Genomic DNA, 19,859 nt, shown 5'->3' with positions numbered 1-19,859 from the left:
AAGTATATTGAGAATCTACTTATATCTTCAAAGAGCTCAAGGACTAGTTAAGGAGAGAATATAAACAATTACGAATCATTCTGAAGAACACCATAAGAATGATCCCAAAAGGAAGAAGATCTCAGCAAATTCTGGAAGGTAATAATTCAAAAAGGCTGGCATTTGAGAAAGTGACAGGTCATAAAATTACAAAGTTAGGCAGAAGACAGGTAAAGCTAAAGAATTTCAAAGCACTAATGACAACACGTTCAACTCCAAAGTTCCCCCATAAGAATGATAGCAACAGTAAGAGTTTTGCTACATGAATTTTCAAGCTTAAGTATAGACAAATCAAACAAAATGTTCACAAATATCCTCAAAAAGACAACCTAAAAAGACGCACATAAGTTAACACTTATGTGCGAGGCCCTGTCCCTAATGTTTTACACTTATATAATTCATTTAGCTGTCACAACAACTCTATAAAGTAGGTACTCTTATTACATCCCATTTTATCAATAGAAAACTAACACAGAAGTTGCCCAGTGACACAATCATTAGCAGAGTCAGAATTTGAATTCAGGCAGTTATGTTCTTAATGACTATGTTACACTGCAGAAAAAAATGCCCTCTTCAAACCCAAATTTAGGTCATGCATGGTAAGTCTCACCTATGCCTGCATACTACAGTAGTCCTGTTAAGAAAAGAGAAAAAAAGAAAAAAACAAAAAATTCCTCAAATAAAATGCAAGATGCTAAAAATAAATAAATACAAAGAACTGGTACAGCAAAACCTAGTAACTATTATGAGTTTTTTCATGTTATACTAACCTTTTCAGAAATTATAATTTGAGCATAACCACTCTTGCTTTTATAGCTTTATTTAAAAAACTTAAGAGCTATTAGAAAACCCAAATAACAGGTTTAGAGTAATTTCTGAAAACGAGAGCTCAGTTTTAGTTGAATGTTTCCATAGAGATTAAGTAGAATGACTTTCAAATGACCGGAATCTTGCACTAAAACATAAATATCAAGAAATGAACTAAATCACCATACAACAGATTCCTCATTTGTTTTACACAAAAACAACCTTACACTAGGAATAACTGTGATACTTAAGATACTTAAGGTGAGAAAAAAAAAATAGAAAAGGAAAACATTTAAACTCTTAACACTAAGAAAAATCATTGAAAAGTCAACTTAAATATAAGTCTCATTTCCTGTACCACAAAGATTACTTCCTACAGCAATAAATTTACATATAGTTTAAATCATACCTAACCAAAATTATGCTGTCTTTAATCCCACTGTCTCGTTAGGAGGGAAAAAGGATTACCTCAAACAAGTTACTGATCATTCTTTAATTTGCAAAGCAGCAACACTTGAGTTATCTCAATGTTGCCCATACTTATCAGTGACTGAGATTTTAAAATAAACAAGAAAAACCTCCAAAGACTATTCCCTGAAATCTTGTTCCTGGGACTGAAAATTACTGAAGATTCTCATTCTGAAAAACAAGGAATTTGGCACAAATGTAAAAAAAAAAGCAAAAAACACATCAATGTTCAAATGGAAGATTCAGTTCAGGAGTTATTTTAAGAACTAAAGCAAAGAAATCACAGAACCACATCACATTTCTGCAGCATTGCTAAACTTTATAAAACATTAATAAAAACCTGTACACTTGAAACTAATGTAACATTGTGTGTCAACTACACTTCAACTTAAAAAAAGAAAATTAAGTTAAAAAAAAAATAATATCATTTACTCATGATGAGACATGACCCTTAATTAACAACAACAACAAAAAGAACCCAGAGCAAAGCAAACACTAAGAACACTGGAGCTTAAACAAAATTTGACTTCCCCTTCCAAGTTGATCAGGAAACAATCTCATCAATATACAAAGTGAATGTATCAAATTATCAAGCGAACTCTACAGAAGCAATTTGGGGAGAATGTACTTAAAGTGAAGTAAAATCATTTATGTGTATATGTGTATATGTGTATGTGTATTATGTGTATGTGTATAAATACATATGCATAAAAAAAATTATGCTACATTTCTTAAAAAACTAAGATCTGTACATAGAAAAGCAATGTAAACTCTGCAAAGTCCAGCAATAACATTTTCTGACCAAGGCAACTGAGTATCAAAATTAAGGTGCATCATTTGCCTAATAAAATCAAGTAAAGAAATCTGCATTTTAAAAGACCAAAGTTAGGACTTAAGATCCTGTGGTATCAAAGTATTAACTAATACTATTTACTAGGAATTGATACTTGTTTTAATAGATAGCTCTGCATACTGTGACTCTAAAAATTAGCCTGATGGAAACAAATTTGATTTGTATACCACATTCGCTCATTCTCCATCCCAAAAAAGTCTATTTACACATTTGAATTGATAAAATCAATACCCAAACCAAAGTATTGAATTTGCTATGGTTATAGAATTCTGAAGAAATCTGACCGTGAATTCCACACCAAAATACAATTGCTTCGTTTGAGATGTACTAATTAGCATCTACTAAACTACAAATGCTTTAACATTTCCCAAATCATTAGACCCTAACCAGTTTTTTTCGGGGCTCCTAGGTGGTTCAGTCAGTTAAGTTAAACGTCTGCCTTCTACTCAGGCCGTGAGCTCAGGGTCCTGGGATCAAGCCCTGAGCCCCATATCAGGCTCTCTGCTCAGCGGGGAGCCTGCTTGTCTCTCTCCCTCTGCCACTCCCCCTCCTTGTGTTCTCTCTCTCACTGTTAAATAAATAAAATCTTTAAAAAGAAAAAAATCCTAACCAGTTTTTTTTTTAAGATTTTATTTATTCATTTGAGAAAGAAAGAACACTGAAGGAGGGAGAGGCAGACTCCCAGCTGAGCAGAGCCCAGCTCAGGGCTCAATCACAGGACCCCTAGATCATGACCTGAGCCTAAGGCAGATGCCCAACCGACCGTGTCATCCAGGTGCCCTGATCCTAACCAGTTTAAAATTTGTCCTTTACCAGTCTAAGTGAGGCATTTACCTGCTCCATGATTTCAGGATCTTTATTTATCCAGCAAGTAGTTGGGCAGAATAACCTAAGATTTCTTACAATTTCAATACACTAAGATTTTTAACTCAACAACTGAATACAATACTCCTACCTTCCTACAGACAAGTATGTATATTAGGAGTATACTTTCAGTGAAAAAAGCTTTGCTTTCTTCGCAATGCTTTAGTAATCCCTTGATTTGTCCTTTAATTTGTATCCAAAGACAAGAACTCAAACACTCACCTAATGAACACATTAGGCAAATGTCCTGGGTCAAGAAACCAAAAATGCTGCCCAACTACTGCTATAAAGGATCCTGGGGCTAGAAAAATCACATTTTAAAAAACAAAACAAAAAATTGTATAAACAGTGTCAAATGACACATGAAAGTTTCTAAAGCAGGGTACCACTCAATGAGCGAGGATTTATTTGGTTCTACAGCCAAATCCTCAACTGGCTTAAAAATAATATGGTGATATTATATATAAGGCATCAGATAGTCTTTAATTTGACCATGCCCAAGTCTAGACATAGAAAAAAATCCAAAAAGCAGTGAGTTCAAAGAAAAACTGAGAAGCTTAGACAAAATTATTATGACATTAGACAAACTCATTTTTCCACTGTATCATTAGTTCCAAGATAAATAAACAATCAAAAAATGCCAGGTGAGGGGCGCCTGGATGGCTCAGGTGGTTAACTGGCTGCCTTTGGCTCAGGTCATGATCCCAGGGTCCTGGGATCCAACCCCACAACAGGCTCCCTGCTGGGGGAGGGGGCGATGTCTGCACCTCCCTCTCCCTTTGCCCCTCCCCCCCACCTTGTCCACTCATGCTCAAATAAGTAAAATCATTTTTTAAAAATTCCAGGTAATTAAGGAAAACACACACATTACATTCTGATGAATCTTCAAAGTTAAAACATTGAAACTAACAGAATTAATCCATAAAGTGCTCAAAATTTACTTGGGCCCAGTCTTAAGAAAGTAAGGTAACCAATTAAAAAAATATATATCTATAAAGCACCTATTCAAATGTAAAACCTTACAAAAGAATAAAATCCAGGGGCGCCTAGGTGACTCAGTGGGTTGGGGCCTCTGCCTTCAGCTCGTGTCATGATCTCAGAGTCCTGGGATCGAGCCCCGCATCGGGCTCTATGCTCAGCAGAGAGCCTGCTTCCCCTCTTTCTCCCTCTGCCTGCCTCTCTGTCTACTTGTGATCTTTCTCTGTCAAATAAATAAATAAAATCTTTTTAAAAAAGAATAAAATCCAGGATCAGCAGCAATAGGCACCCCAAGTACAAAAGCAAAAAAAAAGTGTCCTCGTGTAAACCAGAATTTTTGCCTGTAAACCTATAAACCAAAAGGAATCAGAGCTAAGTTTTTGAGTATGACTGACCAATAGGAATAGTTACAGTCTGACAAGATTTTTTTTCAAAAAGGCCTGCACCCTTGCCAATATAAACCACCATAAAATTGAGTAGCTTTTATTTCACAATGCCTTAGAAGTTCTACATCATTTACTGTAAAACTTAAGAAATTATTATGTTCCTAAATAACTTGTCAGTTTTTAAGTTCACTTCCTTCCACATATTGACTTCCCTTCACTTTTGATATGGCCTTGGTCATTTGGAAGACGGCATTCAAAGGGTTAAGAGTTAACATATTAGTTCATGGATAAAATAAACTCCTAGATTACTCGGTCATTTTCATATTCTATTTTGATCCACTTGGTCCATTTTCTTGACAAGAAGAATATGGATAATGGCATTTTTCCTGTATACTGTAACTGACTTTTTCATTCAGTCTAACTCTGATTCTTCCAATAACCTCCGTTCACTTCTGGATGAGGGCAACATTCAATCAAGCTGCTATAGGTCAAACAACAAGTTGCCCAAATCTGGCTATTTAAACATAGAATATACTTGTCAACCAGAATGACAAACCATTATTTACACCATGAAAACCTCCCTGAGAGGTTAAAAGCAAAGCATTGCGAGTCCTTTGGACTCTTGGGAAAGACTGGCTTAAAAACCTTTCATAACAAGTTTAAAATAACCATAGTGACATTACAACTCTCAAAGCACTTACACAATTTTACATGGGCTCTTGTACTAGTCACTGTATAGTGAATGGGATGAAGACTTACTAGTTTTAATTTATGCTGTCAGAGAACTTTTAGCTACCAAAAAGCTTAAGCATCATCAAGATGGTCAATAGCAAACACTTACTGTACCTTTCTAGTATGAAGGCATTTATCCAGAGAAGAAAGTCTTTTGTATAGTTTATATTAAATGCCTGTGCAATCACCAACTAAGATATAGCCCAAGTAAGGTCATTCAGGAACAAGGTCGTTCTTACTTTAAAAGTACAGCCTGATCTCAGGCATGGAAACTCGCATGTAACACACCAGCAGCTCAACAGTGCAGAGCCTCCAGTGAGACTGATAATGCATAGGGCAAGAAGCCTCTGTACTTTCCTAACTCAGAAACTTTCCCACTAACTTCGAGTTTCCTGCCAGACACTAAAAAAGTAACAAGTAGGTAACGCGTTTGTACTAAGATGATTTTCATCACTCCCCTCTAGTAGCAAACCTCTTTTTGGCTACCAGTAATTCTTATACTACGTTGGTCATGCCCCAAATTCTACTTTCAATCTCTTTCAAAAGTTGGCCTCCCACCCCTCCCACCGCCCCTGCCGCAGCGAACAGTTAAGAGAATGACCTGTAGGAGAGAAATTCGATCAACTGGATTCACCGAGCCAAATGTAGGTCCAAACCACCGTAAAATAAAGTGGGGCTATACCTGCAGTTCACACCAGGCGACCTCCACAGTAGTTTCAGTGTCCAGACCTTTGTAGACGGTCTTAAAGGAGCCTCTGCCGATCTCGATGTCAAACTTGAGAAAGCGGCCATCATTAGACATTCCCACGGCCTTGGTCTCCAGCTCTTCGATGTCATCCTGTTGCTGGCTCCGTTCCTCCTGCGGTTCCTTGGCGCTGCCACCGCCGCTGCCGCTTCTGGCCGACGGAGGCTCCTCTTTGCTCCCCACATGGTTGGGCGGGGACACTTGGCGATCTCTGCTGGTACTGCCGAGGGCTGTCGCGGCGGTAGGGCCCGCGCCGGCTGGCTCCCCGGGGGCGGCAGAGGTGGAAGGGAGCTGCGCTACCTGGGCAGCGGCGGTGGCGGTCAAGGTCTCCTCGCGGTGCGGCTCCGGCGGAGTACTCTGAGGCGCGACCGCGGCGGCGGTGGGCTGGGGGAGAGGAAGGGGAAGGCCGGGCAGTTCCAGCGCCGTGGCGTTGGAGTCGCAGATGACGCTGCGGCGGAAGAAGCGGTGCTCCGTGGTGGTCGTGGTCGCGGCCGCGCCACGGCTGTCCTTGTCCATAGTGTGGCGGCGACGCCGGTACTCCTCCGTCCGTCCAGTCCCAGCGTCGGACGCCGCGCTGCCCAGTTTTTCTCCCACCGAGGAATCGGAGCTGGAGCCATTCTTGGCGGAAGGCGCCGGCGGCGAGAGGAACAGGGCGCTCGGAGTGCTGCTCTGCTTCTCTGCGGCGCCGCCAGACATGGTCGGTCCGAGGAGCGAGGCGAGCGGGCTCGGACTTGTGAATGAAGAGAGGGCGAGGGGCCGAGCCCGCAGAGCGGCGGCGGGGTGCGGCTCCCGCTACAAGGGCTCCGGCTCCCGGCGGGGTCGGATGCGCCCGGACGGCTCCTCGCTCAGCACTGACAAGCCGCCCCGAAGGAGACGCGGGCCACTGGGCCCAGTTGCGGCGGCTGCTGCGGCTCACGAGGCGGGCTCGTCGGCGGGCGGTCGAGGAGCTGAGGCACGGGGGTTAGCGCCTCACGGTCCGCATCCATCCTGCGGCGAGCGACGGCCGGGAAGCCTGGAGCAGCAGAGGCGCCGCAGTCATGAGGGGCAGGGCAAGGAGCCGGCACCGAGTCGAAGCGGATGCGGCGGATGCGGCGGCGGCTCCAGCTCCCCGGGCTGGGCGGGCTAGGCCCCGGGGGCGGCGGCAACGCGAGGAACGGACCAGAGCGGACTCCCGAGCGGTGGCAGTCCCAGAGCCGACGAGGGTGGGAGGGGCCGAGGAAGGCGAGGGAGGGCCGGCCCGGGGGCTCCGGGTCAGTCAGTCAGTCGGTCGCCTCCTCCCACACGCGCCCCCAGCTAGGGGGACCAGTCTCACAGGGCGCCCATCGCCCGGACAGGAAGGGCCGAAGCCTCGAAGCCTCGGTGCCTGAGGAGCGGGCCCCCCCTTCCCCGAGGCCTCCCCGCCCGCCCCGGGCCTGGCAAACCCCGTCTCCTCCCGGGCCGGTGCCGGGGGCTGACGGAGGGAGGGAACGTCGGGGAGGGGAGGGCCGCTCACCGCGGGGCCCGAGCTCCGCTGCTTCTCTGGGCCAAGAGGAGAGGAGACCGAGAGGATTGGGTGACGGGGGTTAGGGAGAGTAAGTAGTCACCCCACCAGGCGCTTTCTGTCACCGAAGATGGGGGTGCAGAATGGCCGAGTGTGGAGAGCCGCGTCCGCCGGGGAAACTCTCCGCGCTAAATGGCGCCGGGAGTCTGAAGCCTCCACACAGCCCGCTCGGACCCCGCCCCCCGCCGCCCAGGGTGCCCCACCCCCACCCGGCTCTCGGGGCTCTCGCGCAGCCGTGCTGGTACCGAGGTTCTCTGGGATTTGTAGTTTTCGCCTTTGAAACATGAAAGGGATTGGGGAAGAGGGAGCCTACGACTTCCGTGATGCTCTGTGGTTGCTTTATCCTGATGCCTCATGGGAGTTGTAGTTTTCTTTGGAAACCGCCCCTTCTGGAAGGCTGATGGGAGCGTCACCGTAGGTCGCTAAACCCCATCCTTAAACGCTAGCTAGGAAAATCATTATTTAGGGTTTAATTGTGGAAAAAGGGCCGGAAGAAAAAAAAGGAAAAAAGAGGGAGGCAGAACGAGAGGAGACACTCCCATCATGCTCTGCTGAGGCGAGAGAGCGCTAAGAGGTTGCCGTGCGAGGAAAGATGATCTGTTGTTCATCTTTAATGGAGAGAGCCGCAGTAGTGTTGAGTGACTGACTGTAAGGGTGTGGGGGTGGAGGAGGAAAGCAAAGCAAAGAGAACCAGAACCTGAGCCCAGAGCGCCAGAGGGGCTGAAGACTCCTTCCATAGGGTAAAAGAAATTTTGTGAAGATTGTGCATGGGATTAATAGTGATTAAATGGGTTGGGGGAGGAGACAGGGAGTATGACCTCCTCTCCTCTTCCCTTCCATAACAATTAAGGCCACACTCTCAGCTGCAGCCCCACGATAGATACTCTGGCTCTCAAAGATGGGCTGCCCTCCTGAAATCCAGGATCATAGCGAATCCTTTGCTTTACCAGAAAAAATTAACGGTGCGGTGAGCGAGGATTCGAGAAAAGAGATCTTTGCGTCTTTTACCACAAACTTGAGAGAGCCGAGTTGACATTTGCTATGTAGCCGGTTGAGCTTCATTTCCATCTTTCATTTGCTTGAGGGCTTAGTAAAACAACATCCCGTTTCTCGAGAGGTACATGAATGTACACGTGTAATTTATACGTGGCTTTGGACATAGAAGAAATCTAGATCCAGGTGGTTCACAGTTATGGAATGCTTTTCTTGAAAGCATCCTTAGGCTATCTGGACCCTTTTGCTCCTCGCAACTACTCGAGATTGTACAGGTGATGAGCACCAGGGGGCACCAGACAGAGTGGGAAGCCAGACCAGTCAGATGGCAGTTAAAAGTAAAGCTCTTAGCCCACCGGGTAAGAGCGGGAAGATCTTAAACGTATGCAAACGCAGCAGAGCGTCCACAGGCTCCCGCCTCTGATCAGCGCCCGCTATCGAACGAACTCAGAAGCACACTTCCTAGCCCAGCGCCCCACTAAGAAGAGTATGAGTAGTTTGGAAGCAACCTGACAGAAGATTCGTTAGCACCAGCTTCCTAGAAAATGCCCACAACTTATCGGGATGAAGTCCACCTAGAGAAGATTTGCCATATAATTTATATTGATTCATCTGATGTGTAAAATAGTTACACTATTTTTCAGTTTTTCCTCAAAAACTACACTTTCAGATTTACAAAAGTTTGTTGGTTCTAAAAACAAAGTTTGTTAGGTTTCATGAAGCTGACAGATGATATGAACACTTTAAAATACGAATTCAGGAAGGGCAATTAGAGTACATACTATCAAGGTCCTTGACAATCGCGCCTTATCAAAATTTTTTTTTCAACAACAAACAACTAAATTCATTGTAGATAATTAGCTGTTGAGGTAAAGCCACCCTTTCCCACCTGACAGCTTCTCCTACCAGTGTAACATTAGCTTTACTATGAAAACAGGTACAACTTTATGTTGGATATAACCATATTGTGTACAATGGTTGGATTTAAAGGTTGAACTGTTATCATTTGCCAAGTTCCCTTTTTAATGCTTACCATCTTCCAATTAACATTTTCTGTTACTCATTACTATAATATCCCTAATAGTACGTTCCTTTTCTCTGTCATTTCAATGATCAAATAAAGAATTGATCCCCCTGTAATCCATATAAAACATCAAGTGACATAAATAGAAGCAGCAGAAAAAACTCAAGATACCATGGATGTGCTAAGCTCAGAGATTTTAGTTCCTGACAGGTGGATCCCCAGTATTTTATTGTCTCTAACCATATCTTTTGTTCACTTTAGTCCTTGTTCATTTTCTCAAACTGAGTCATGTTTCTATTTCCCATCAACTCACGATTTATGTAAACATGGTCCCTGCCATTGGTGTCTGGCTAGTAATGAAACCAGAAACAGCTTTGATTTAGACAGTGACTGAACATACAAAATCTACCTTATTTTGTATGTGGCATAATCCACAGGGTAGCTTCTTGAAGTATAGGGGAAAAAATACCATCTTGAGAACATTTCTTTTTTTGTCTCCTTTCGTTTCCCATACCTATGGATATTTTTAATTTTACCTCGCTGTCCTGTGGAACTCAAGGAAGAAGGAAAAGTCAGGCAGTTAAACAATGGAGAAGAGACTTTTTTTAACCTCTTTTATTATAAATGAAATATTGGGGAAGGTAGAACTTGCCCTATATCAAAGCACATTATAAAACTATAGACTAACTGTATGACATTGAGATAAACAGACAATGAAACAGAAAAGATAATACAGAGTCTTATGTGTAGATGGGAATTTTGCATATGAGAAAGATGGCATTTCATGTCAATGGAGAAAGGTTAAATAGTGTTTGGATAACTAGTTATTCATTTGAAAAACAAGTTAGGTTCAATGTCTATCCCTCACCCTTCACAAAATTAGTGTTCACATAGTTTAAAGACTCACTTTTCAAAATAAGCTCTAAGAATTTTTAGAGTCTAGGAAAACATGGGATAGGAAGGGACATCAAAGAACAACCCAAAAGACATAAAGAAAAATATTTGACTATTTCAAAATTGACAGTTCTGTTCAATAGAACACAAACAATGGGCTGACAGAAAAATTTGGAAACCTGTATAGCAAAAGACTAACATTCAAAATATATGTAAATAACACCTTAAATCACAAAGGAATACAATCCTATAGAAAAAGGGGACAATTGACACAGGAGGAAATCCAAATGACAAAAATAAGCTTTAAAAAAATGGTGGGGGCGCCTGGGTGGCTCAGTGGGTTGGGCCTCTGCCTTCAGCTCAGGTCATGATCTCAGGGTCCTGGGAGAGAGCCACAGATCTGGCTCTCTGCTTTGCAGGGAGCCTGCTTCCCCCGCCCTTTCTCTGCCTGCCTCTCTGCCTACTTGTGATCTCTCTCTCTCTGTGTCAAGTAAATAAATAAAATCTTTTTTAAAAAAAATTAAATTAAATTAAATTAGAAAATGGTGAAACTCAGTAACTAAGGAAGTGCAAATTGAAACAAGATATATACTTTTCCTTATAAAATTGGCAAATTTTTTAAGCATTTAAAATATCAAGTACAGGCAAAGGTGTAGAGAACTCATGTGCTATTAATGATAGCATAAATTAGAAAAACCTTTTTTGAGGGTAATTTGTTAATACTTACTGAAATGTACAATGTGCACAGCCTTTGAGCTAGCAGTTTCCCTTCTTGGGAAACTTCCCTGCCCTGCCCTTCCTTTCCCTTCCCTGCCTTCTAGAAACACTTTGCATGTATGCACTAAGAAATATCTATAAGAAGATCCACTATAGGGGCGCCTGGGTGGCTCAGTGGTTTAAGCTGCTGCCTTCGGCTCGGGTCATGATCTCAGGGTCCTGGGATCGAGTCCCACATCGGGCTCTCTGCTCGGCGGGGAGCCTGCTTCCCTCTCTCACTCTCTCTGCCTGCCTCTCTGCCTACTTGTGATCTCTCTCTCTCTCTGTCAAATAAATAAATAAAATCTTTAAAAAAAAAAAAAAAAAAAAGAAGATCCACTATAGCTTTGCCTATAACAAGAAATTGAAACAATCTGCATGTAGTTAAACTATAGTATATCTAATTTTGGGAACATCATGCAACAGGAAAAGAGAAGGAGATAGATATATATGTGGTGGCATAAAAATAGTAAGTGAAGAACTCAAGTTGCTGAATAATATGTACTAGATCATATGTTGCATTTTTAAAAAAATTTGTTTCTCTATGTATTTAAATGCACACAATAAAAGTATGGGCAGTATACACCAACATGAAAAGCAGGAGGTTACTTCTGGGGAATACTCTTATCTATATTGTATGAATTTCCTAATATATTCTCACTTATTGCAGACAATTTGAAAAATACAATAGAATATGAAAGTACAAATCCCCAGAAACTCTATTAGCCTTTCAGATATCAGCTTTTGCATTTGACAAAATATAACATTGGACATTATATTGGACAGCACTATATTGCATACAATACAGCATTACATTGGACAAAATCCATTTTTGATTAAAAAAAACCTCAACAGAGTAGGGAGAGAGGGAATTTACCTCAACATCATAAAGGCCATGTACAAAAGGCCCACAGCTAACACCATCCTCAACAGGGAAAAATTGAGAGCAAGAACAGGACAGGGATGTCACTCTCACCATTATTATTTAACACAGTACTGTAAGTTGTAGCCTCAGCAATCAGGCAACAGAAATAAAAGACATCCATATAAACAAGGAAGAAGTAAAATTTTCACTATCTACAGATGACATGATACTTTATGTAGAAAACCTGAAAAACTTCAGCAAAAAAAAAATGTTAGATCTGATACATGAATTCAGGAAAGTCACACAAGATACAAAATCAATGTACAGAAATCTGTTGCATTTCTATATACCAATAATGAAGCAGCAGAAAGAGAAATTAAGGAATCAATCCCATTTACAACTGCACCAAAAACCTTAAGATACCTAGGAAGAAACCTAACCAAAGAGGTAAAAGATCTGTGAAAACTTATGAAAGAAATTGCAGATCACACAAAGAAATGGAAAAATGTTCCATGCTCGTGGTTTGGAAGAATAAATATTGTTAAAGTGTCTATGCTATCCAAAGCAATCTACACATTTAATACAATCCTCATCAAAATACCACCAGCATTTTTCACAGAACTGTAACAAACAATCTTAAACCACAAAAGACCCCAAATAGCTAAAGCAATCTTGAAAAAAAAAAAAAAAGAAAAAAAACCTGGAGGCATCACAATTCTGGATTTCAGGCTATATTACAAAGCTGTAGTCATCAAGACAGTATACTACCAGCACAAAAACAGAACATAGGTCAGTGGAACAGAATAGAAAACCCAGAAATGGATCCTCAACTCAATGGTCAACTAATCTTCAACAAAGGAGGCAAACTATGCAATGGAAAGAAGACAGTCTCTTCAACAAATAGTGTTGGGAACACTGGGCAGCAACATGCAGAAGAAAGAAACTGAACCACTTTCTTACACCATACACACAAATAATCTCAAAATGGATTAAAGGCCTCAGTGAGAGACAGGAATCCATCAAAATCCTAGAGGAGAGCACAGGCAGCAACCTCTTTGACTTGGCCATTACAACTTCTTACTGGACACGTCTCCAGAGGCAAGGGAAACAAAAACAAAAATGAACTATTGGGGCTTCATCAAGATGAAAAGCTTCTACACAGAGAAGGAAACGATCAACAAAACTAAAAGGTAGCCTACAGAATGGGAGAAGATATGTGCAAATGACATATCTGATAAAGAGTTAGTATTCAAAATCTATAAAGAACTTATCAGAGTCAACACCCCAAAAAACAAATAATCCAGTTAAGAAATGGTCAGAAGGAAGACAAGAATACATAGTTGCCCAGAGAAAACATCCAGGTGGCTAACAGACAAATGAAAAAATGCTCAAATTCACTCATCAGCAGGGAAATATAAATCAAAACCATGATGAGATATCACCTCATACTTTTCATAATGGCTATAATTAACAACTCAGGAAACAACAGATGTTGACAAGGATGCAGAGAAAGTGAACCTTCTTATGCCATTGTTGGAATGCAAACTGGTACAGCCACTCTGGAAAACTATATGAAGGTTCCTCAAAAAGTTAAAAATATAATACCCAGGACCCAGCAATTGCACTACTTAGGTATTTACCCCAAAGATACAAAAATACAGATTCAAAGGGGTACATGAACTGTGATATTTATAGCAGCATTATCAACAATAGCCAAACTATATAGTGAGAGAGCCCAAATGTCCATCAACAGATGAATGGACAAAGATGTGGTACACACACTCACACGCATGTGCAGGTGGGAGTATTACTCAGCCATCAAAAAAAAAATGAAATCTTGCAATTTTCAAAGATGTGGCTGGAACTAGAGAGTATTATGCTAAGCAAAATAAGTCAGTTGGAGGAAGAAAAATACTGTATGATTTCACTCATATGTGGAATTTAAGAAACAAGACAGATGAACATAGAGAAAGAGGAGTAGGAAGGAGGGAGGAAGGTAAGCCATAAAAGACTCTTAACTATAGAGAACAAAATGAGGGTTGCTGTAGAGGCAATAGATGGAGGTTGGGCTAAGTGGCTAATGGGCATTAAGGAGGGCACTTGTGACGAGCACTGGGTGTTATATATAAGTAATGAATTACTAAATTCTTCTCCTGAAACCAATATTATACTAATATGTTAACTAACTAGAGTTTAAATAAAAATTTGAAAAAATAAAAAAATTGAAGAAAGCCAGGCATGAAAGAATATATACTACATTATTCCATTATTAAATTTTTCAAAAATTGCTAATAATAAAATTATATTATGCAGCTATTAACACAGTTAAATATATTGGAAAGTGCTCATAATTTAATAAAGGACAGTAATATTTTAAAAAACAGATACCAGATACCAGATATTTAGGTATCATTCTTTTCAGAATGGTAAAAAAAAAAAATCTATAATTATGTTATAAGCATTTCCAATGTCATTAAATATTCTTTAGAAACATTATTTTAAATGGCCACCTAGGATTCCATCATATGACATTACCAAGTATAAGTTTATTATATCATCTAGAAAGAACATAAGGGAAAATGCTTACATATACAGGAATCCCTATCATGTTTAGGACTTAACAAGCTCTCACAGGAAGAGATTTATCAGAATCACCTAGGAAGCTATTACAAAATACACCTGTTGGGGTTGTATTGCATTGGTGTTACCACCACTACCCTACCCAACTCAGGTGAATATTTGGAGAGAGAACCCATTGTAAGTAGACCTGCACTATAAGAACCGGTTTTTTCCTAAGTCTTCAGGAAAAGAAAATACTAATAGTTGAATTAGTAAATTAGGGTTTTTAAAAAAATTTTTTAAAAGATTTTATTTATTTATTTATTTAGAGAACACAAGCGGAGTTGGGGGGCGGGGGCGGGCAAAGAGAGAGAGAGAAGCAGGCTCCCCACTGACCAGGGAGCCTGATGTGAGGCTCTATCCCAGGACCCCGGGTTCATGACCTGAGATGAAGTCAAATGCTTAACCAACTGAGGCACCTTTAACACCCTTAAGGCACTCTTAAACAAGGAATGAGAGGACCCCTGGATGGCTCAGTGGGTTAAAGCCTCTGCCTTCGGCTCAGGTCATGATCCCAGGATCCTGGGATCAAGCCCCACATTGGACTCTCTGCTCAGCGGGGAGCCTGCTTCCCTTCCTCTCTCTCTGCCTGCCTCTCTGCCTACTTGTGATCTCTGTCTGTCAAATAAATAAATAAAATCTTTAAAAAAAAAAAAAACAAACGTAGAGTAACATCATACTTAAAAGTAAAAGAACAAATGGTTTCTAAAATGGCAAACACAGTAAGAATATTCACTCTTTGGGTGCCGGGGTGGTGCAGTTGGTTAAGTGTTGACTCTCAGTTTCAGCTCAGGTCTGATCCCAGGGTCATGAGATCAAGCCCCCCATCAGGTTCTGTCCTCAGCAGGGAGTCTGTGTGAGTTTCTTTCTCCATCTTTGCCCCTTCCCCCTGCATGTTCTTTCTCTCTGCCTCTCTCACTGAAATAAATAAATAAATCTTAAAAAAAAAAAAAAAAGAATATTCACTCTTGCCATTTTTCATAACATGGTACTGGTCGTCTGACTTGATGCAACAAGAGAAGGAAGAAGATGACTGACATGCAGACTATAAAGAAAGAAGTAAAACTGCCTTTATTCCTAGACCTCATGATGACATACATAAAAGATATCCTAAGGAAGCTAAAAAACAAACCCTACTAAAACTAATAAGTGATTTAACAATGACACTGGATACAAGGTTAAAATACAAAAATCAATTGCATTTCTATATATAAGCAATGGATGATTTAAAATTTAAAAAAATATCATTTGGCTTTCAGATATCAGCAGGTTTCCAGTGGTTGACCCCTCACAGATAAATGAGTTTGAACAAGTATTGACACATCAAAATAACTTCACAAGAGCTAAGGATGCCAAGGGGAATTATGGCACCTGGGTGGAGCAAAGAAATAAGAAAACATGCATTTCACATTATTCCTGTCACTCCTTCCTCAAGACCAGGCAGTCCAATACAGAGAGATATACCTTCCCAATGGGAGAAAGTGAGTAAAGCAAACACTCATCTTCAGTGTAGATGCCAGAACTGGGCCCACCCCAATGATAGGTGGACCTGTACTCCCTGATGGTTCCCCTCGCCCCAGCCCCCAGACACACCCTAGTGTCAGAGGGACCCCTGAGGCCCCAGGTTCCAGCAGAATCAGGGCCCAGGACTGCACTAGTAGTCCTTGGCACTGGGCCAGGCCCATAAGCCTAGCTCTAGAACTCTCTCCATAGGATCAGGCTCCAGGAGCATTCCTCCCAGTGACTCAGGCACCAGTCTGGTCCCTTTGGACCTAAGCACAAAGCCTGCGCAGCTGCTCAACCCAGCACCAGATCTGCCTGACTAAGAATTCCAGCAGCAAGCCCCACCCAGGGACCCCACCAGACAACCCACCCATGATCTCTGGATGGGCTGACTGGTGAAGGGCTTTCCCTGCTGAAGCCAGCCTGCACTTTTTAAAAGGCACATACACCAACATAGGGTCACAAGGATCACAAATAAGGAAACAGGATACCACAAAACTAAACTAGTAAAGCTTTAATAACTGACCCCAAAGAAATGGAGATCTATGAACTATCTGACAAAGAATTGAGAATAATCCTCTGAAAGAAATTCAGTGAACAAGAAAACATAAATAGGGGTGCCTGGGTGGCTCCTTGGTTAAGAGCCCATCTCTTGGTTTTGGCTCAGGTCATGATCTCATGGGTTATGAGATCAAGCCCTTCATGGGGCTCCCTGCTCAGCAGGGAGTCTGCTTGAAGATTCTCTCTCTCTGCCCCTCCCTACACTCATGTGCATGCTCTCTCTCTCCCTCAAATAAATAAATAAATCTTAAGGAACAACAACAACAAAAAAAAAAAAAACCCACCACAAATAAACAACACAATTAGTGATTTCCTGGATATAACACCAAAAGCAAAAATAAATAAGTGGGACTTAACATCAAACTAAAAAGCTTCTGCACGGGAAAGAAAATAATTAGCAAAATGAAAAGGCAACTTACAGAATGGAGAAAATACCTGCAAACCATATAGTTGATCAAGAGTTACTATCCCAAATATATAAGGAACCCACACAACTCAGTAGCAAAGAAAAAGAAAAAAATTTAATTTTAATTTTAAAAATTGGCCAAGGATCTGAATAGATATTTTTCAAAAGAAGACATCGAAATGACACACAGGTATATGAAAATGTGCCCAACATCACTAATCATCAGGGAAATACAAGTCAATATCTCATGTTAGAATGGCTATTACCAAAAAGACAAATGATAACATGTTGTTGAGATGTGGAGAAAAGAGAATCCTTGTGCACTGTTAGTGAGAATATAAATTGGTACAGTCATTATGAAAATAGTATGAGAGTTTCTTAAAAAAATTAAAAATCGAACCATATGGGGTGCCTGGGTGGCTCAGTGGGTTAAAGCCTCTGCCTTCAGCTCGGGTCATGATCCCAGGGTCCTGGGATGGAGTCCCACATCGGACTCTCTGCTTGGCGGGGAGCCTGCTTCCTCCTCTCTCTCTCTGCCTGCCTCTCTGACTACTTGTGATCTCTGTCAAATAAATAAATTTAGAAGAAAAAAAAAATCGAACCATATGATCTAGCAATCCCAATTCAGGAAAGGAAGGGAAATCCAAAGGAAATAAAAATAGGATCTTGAAGAGATATTTGCCCTCCCATGTTTATTGCAGTAAGGTAGCCAAGGTATGGAAACAATCTAAGTGTTGGATCTAATGAATGGATAAAGAAGATGTGGTATAAATATACAACAAAATATTATTCAGCCATGAGATAAAAGGAAATCCTGCCATTTGTGACAACATGGATGAAACTTGAAAACATTATGCTAAGTGAAACAAGCCAGATAGAGAAAGACAAATATTGTATGATCTAAGTTATATGTGAAATCTGAAAAAAAAAAAAAAAAAAAAAAAAAGTCAAACTCTTAGAACCAGAGAGTAGTGGTGTTTACCAGAGTCTGGGGCAGGTGGCAATGGGAAAATGAGAAGATGTTGGTCAAAGGGTCGAAGCTACAGTTTCGTAGGATGAATTGGTCTAGAAAGCTAATGCATAGGCATGATGACTATACTTAATAATATTGTATTAAACACTGGAAATATGCTAAGAGAGTAGATTTCAGGTGCACTCATCACAGATGAAAAATGGTAATCATGTGAAGAGAAGATACGTCCATTAGCTTGACAGTACTCATCATTTCACTATGGATATGTATATTGAATCATCATGTTGTACACCCTAGATATATACAACTTTTATTTTTTAATGTAAATAAAGAATTTTAAATATCGTTTAAGATCGCGTCAAAAAACATGCTTCAGAAAAAATTAAACAAACTATGCCCAAGATTTTTTTTTTTTAAAGATTTTATTTATTTATTTGTCAGAGAGAGAGAGAGAGAGAGAGTGAGCACAGGCAGACAGAGTGGCAGAGGGAGAAGCAGGCTCCCTGCGGAGCAAGGAGCCCGATGTGGGACTCGATCCCAGGACGCAGGGATCATGACCTGAGCCGAAGGCAGCCGCTTAACCAACTGAGCCACCCAGGCGTCCCTATGCCCAAGATTTTTATGTTAAAATCCACAAAGTATTGCTGAGAGAAATTAAAGACCTAAATAAATTCAGAAATATTGCCCTGTTATGGATCAGAACACTCAATATTAAGATGTTAGCCCTTCCTAAAAGATTCAACACAATCTTAATCAAAATCCCAGCAGTCTTTTTAAAAATGGAAGCTGACAAACTGGTTCTAAATTTACATAGAAATACAATGAACCTGGTATAGCCAAAACAATTTCCAAAAAGAACAAAGTTGAAAGACTTTACCCGATTTCAAGACTCAACTATAAAGATGCATTGAGTCATCTGTGTGGTACGGACATAAAGATTAACAAATGATCATTGGATCAGAATAGAGAGTGCCAAGACACATAGACAAATGTGCTAAGGTAATTCAATGGGAAAAGCAAATAAGTTTACAACAAATAATGCTAAAAAAAAATTGGATGGCCATATAGAAAAAAATAAACCTTGATCTTTTCCTTGTGCTATCCACAAAAATTAACTCAAGATGGATCATATGCTTAAATATAAGAGTTAAGACTATAAAACTTCCAGAAGAAAACATAGGAGAAAATCATTGTGACTTTGGGTTAAGTGAATAATTTTTTTAGAAGATTTTATTTATTTATTTATTTATTTATTTATTTGAGGGAGAAAGTATGAGCACAAGCAGGGGGAAGGATAGAGGCAGAGCAAGAAGCAGGGTCCCTGCTAAGGAAAAGCCCTATGCGGGGCTTGATTCCAGGACCCTGGGATCATGACCTGAGCCAAAGACTTAACTGATTGAGCTACCCGGGAGCCCCTGGGCAATTTTTATTGTACAGAAGTTTACCTCAATAAAGTTAATTTTTAAAGTGGCACATAATTCTGCCAAGATTACTGAAACATAAATACTCTACAAAGCATTTTATTCTGTTTATACTTAAACAGAATACTTAAAAATCTACATGAAGTTCATGGGTAAAAATGAAAAAATGAGATTACTAGTTCAGTTAGATAAACCCCTAGGCAATGGTATTGTTCATCCGTTTCCATTGGTTGGAGGGACAGGGATAACTATGAGGAAAAATACTGAAAAGAATTATGAACATAATCACTGCTCATCTTCTGAGTATCTTTTTACCAATAAATTGGAAGATAAGCTTTACAATTATATATGATCTCTCTTAAGAGTTTGCTTGTATTATTTAGTAATCTATGATCAAAGAAAATCCTATGTACTACATCAATATCCAAAAAT

At 40.6% G+C, this 19,859-nt stretch overlaps 1 protein-coding gene across 5 annotated transcripts in view; it reads right to left on the bottom strand.

Moving 5' to 3' along the window:
• WNK1 (WNK lysine deficient protein kinase 1) overlaps positions 1–7,161 on the bottom strand; it is a 150,593-nt gene extending 143,432 nt beyond the window's left edge. For all 5 annotated transcript variants that reach the window (XM_080810679.1, XM_080810680.1, XM_080810681.1 and 2 more), the window contains exon 1: positions 5,810–7,161. In XM_080810679.1, coding sequence (XP_080666805.1) covers positions 5,810–6,568 — 759 coding nt within the window. In that variant the 5' untranslated portion in view covers positions 6,569–7,161. The remainder of the gene's footprint in view (positions 1–5,809) is intronic.
• Positions 7,162–19,859: the final 12,698 nt, after the last annotated feature.

This window comes from Martes martes (genome assembly GCF_963455335.1).
Source record: "Martes martes genome assembly, chromosome: 8".
Lineage (NCBI taxonomy): Eukaryota > Metazoa > Chordata > Mammalia > Carnivora > Mustelidae > Martes > Martes martes.
This window is presented reverse-complemented; position numbering and strand designations above follow the sequence as displayed.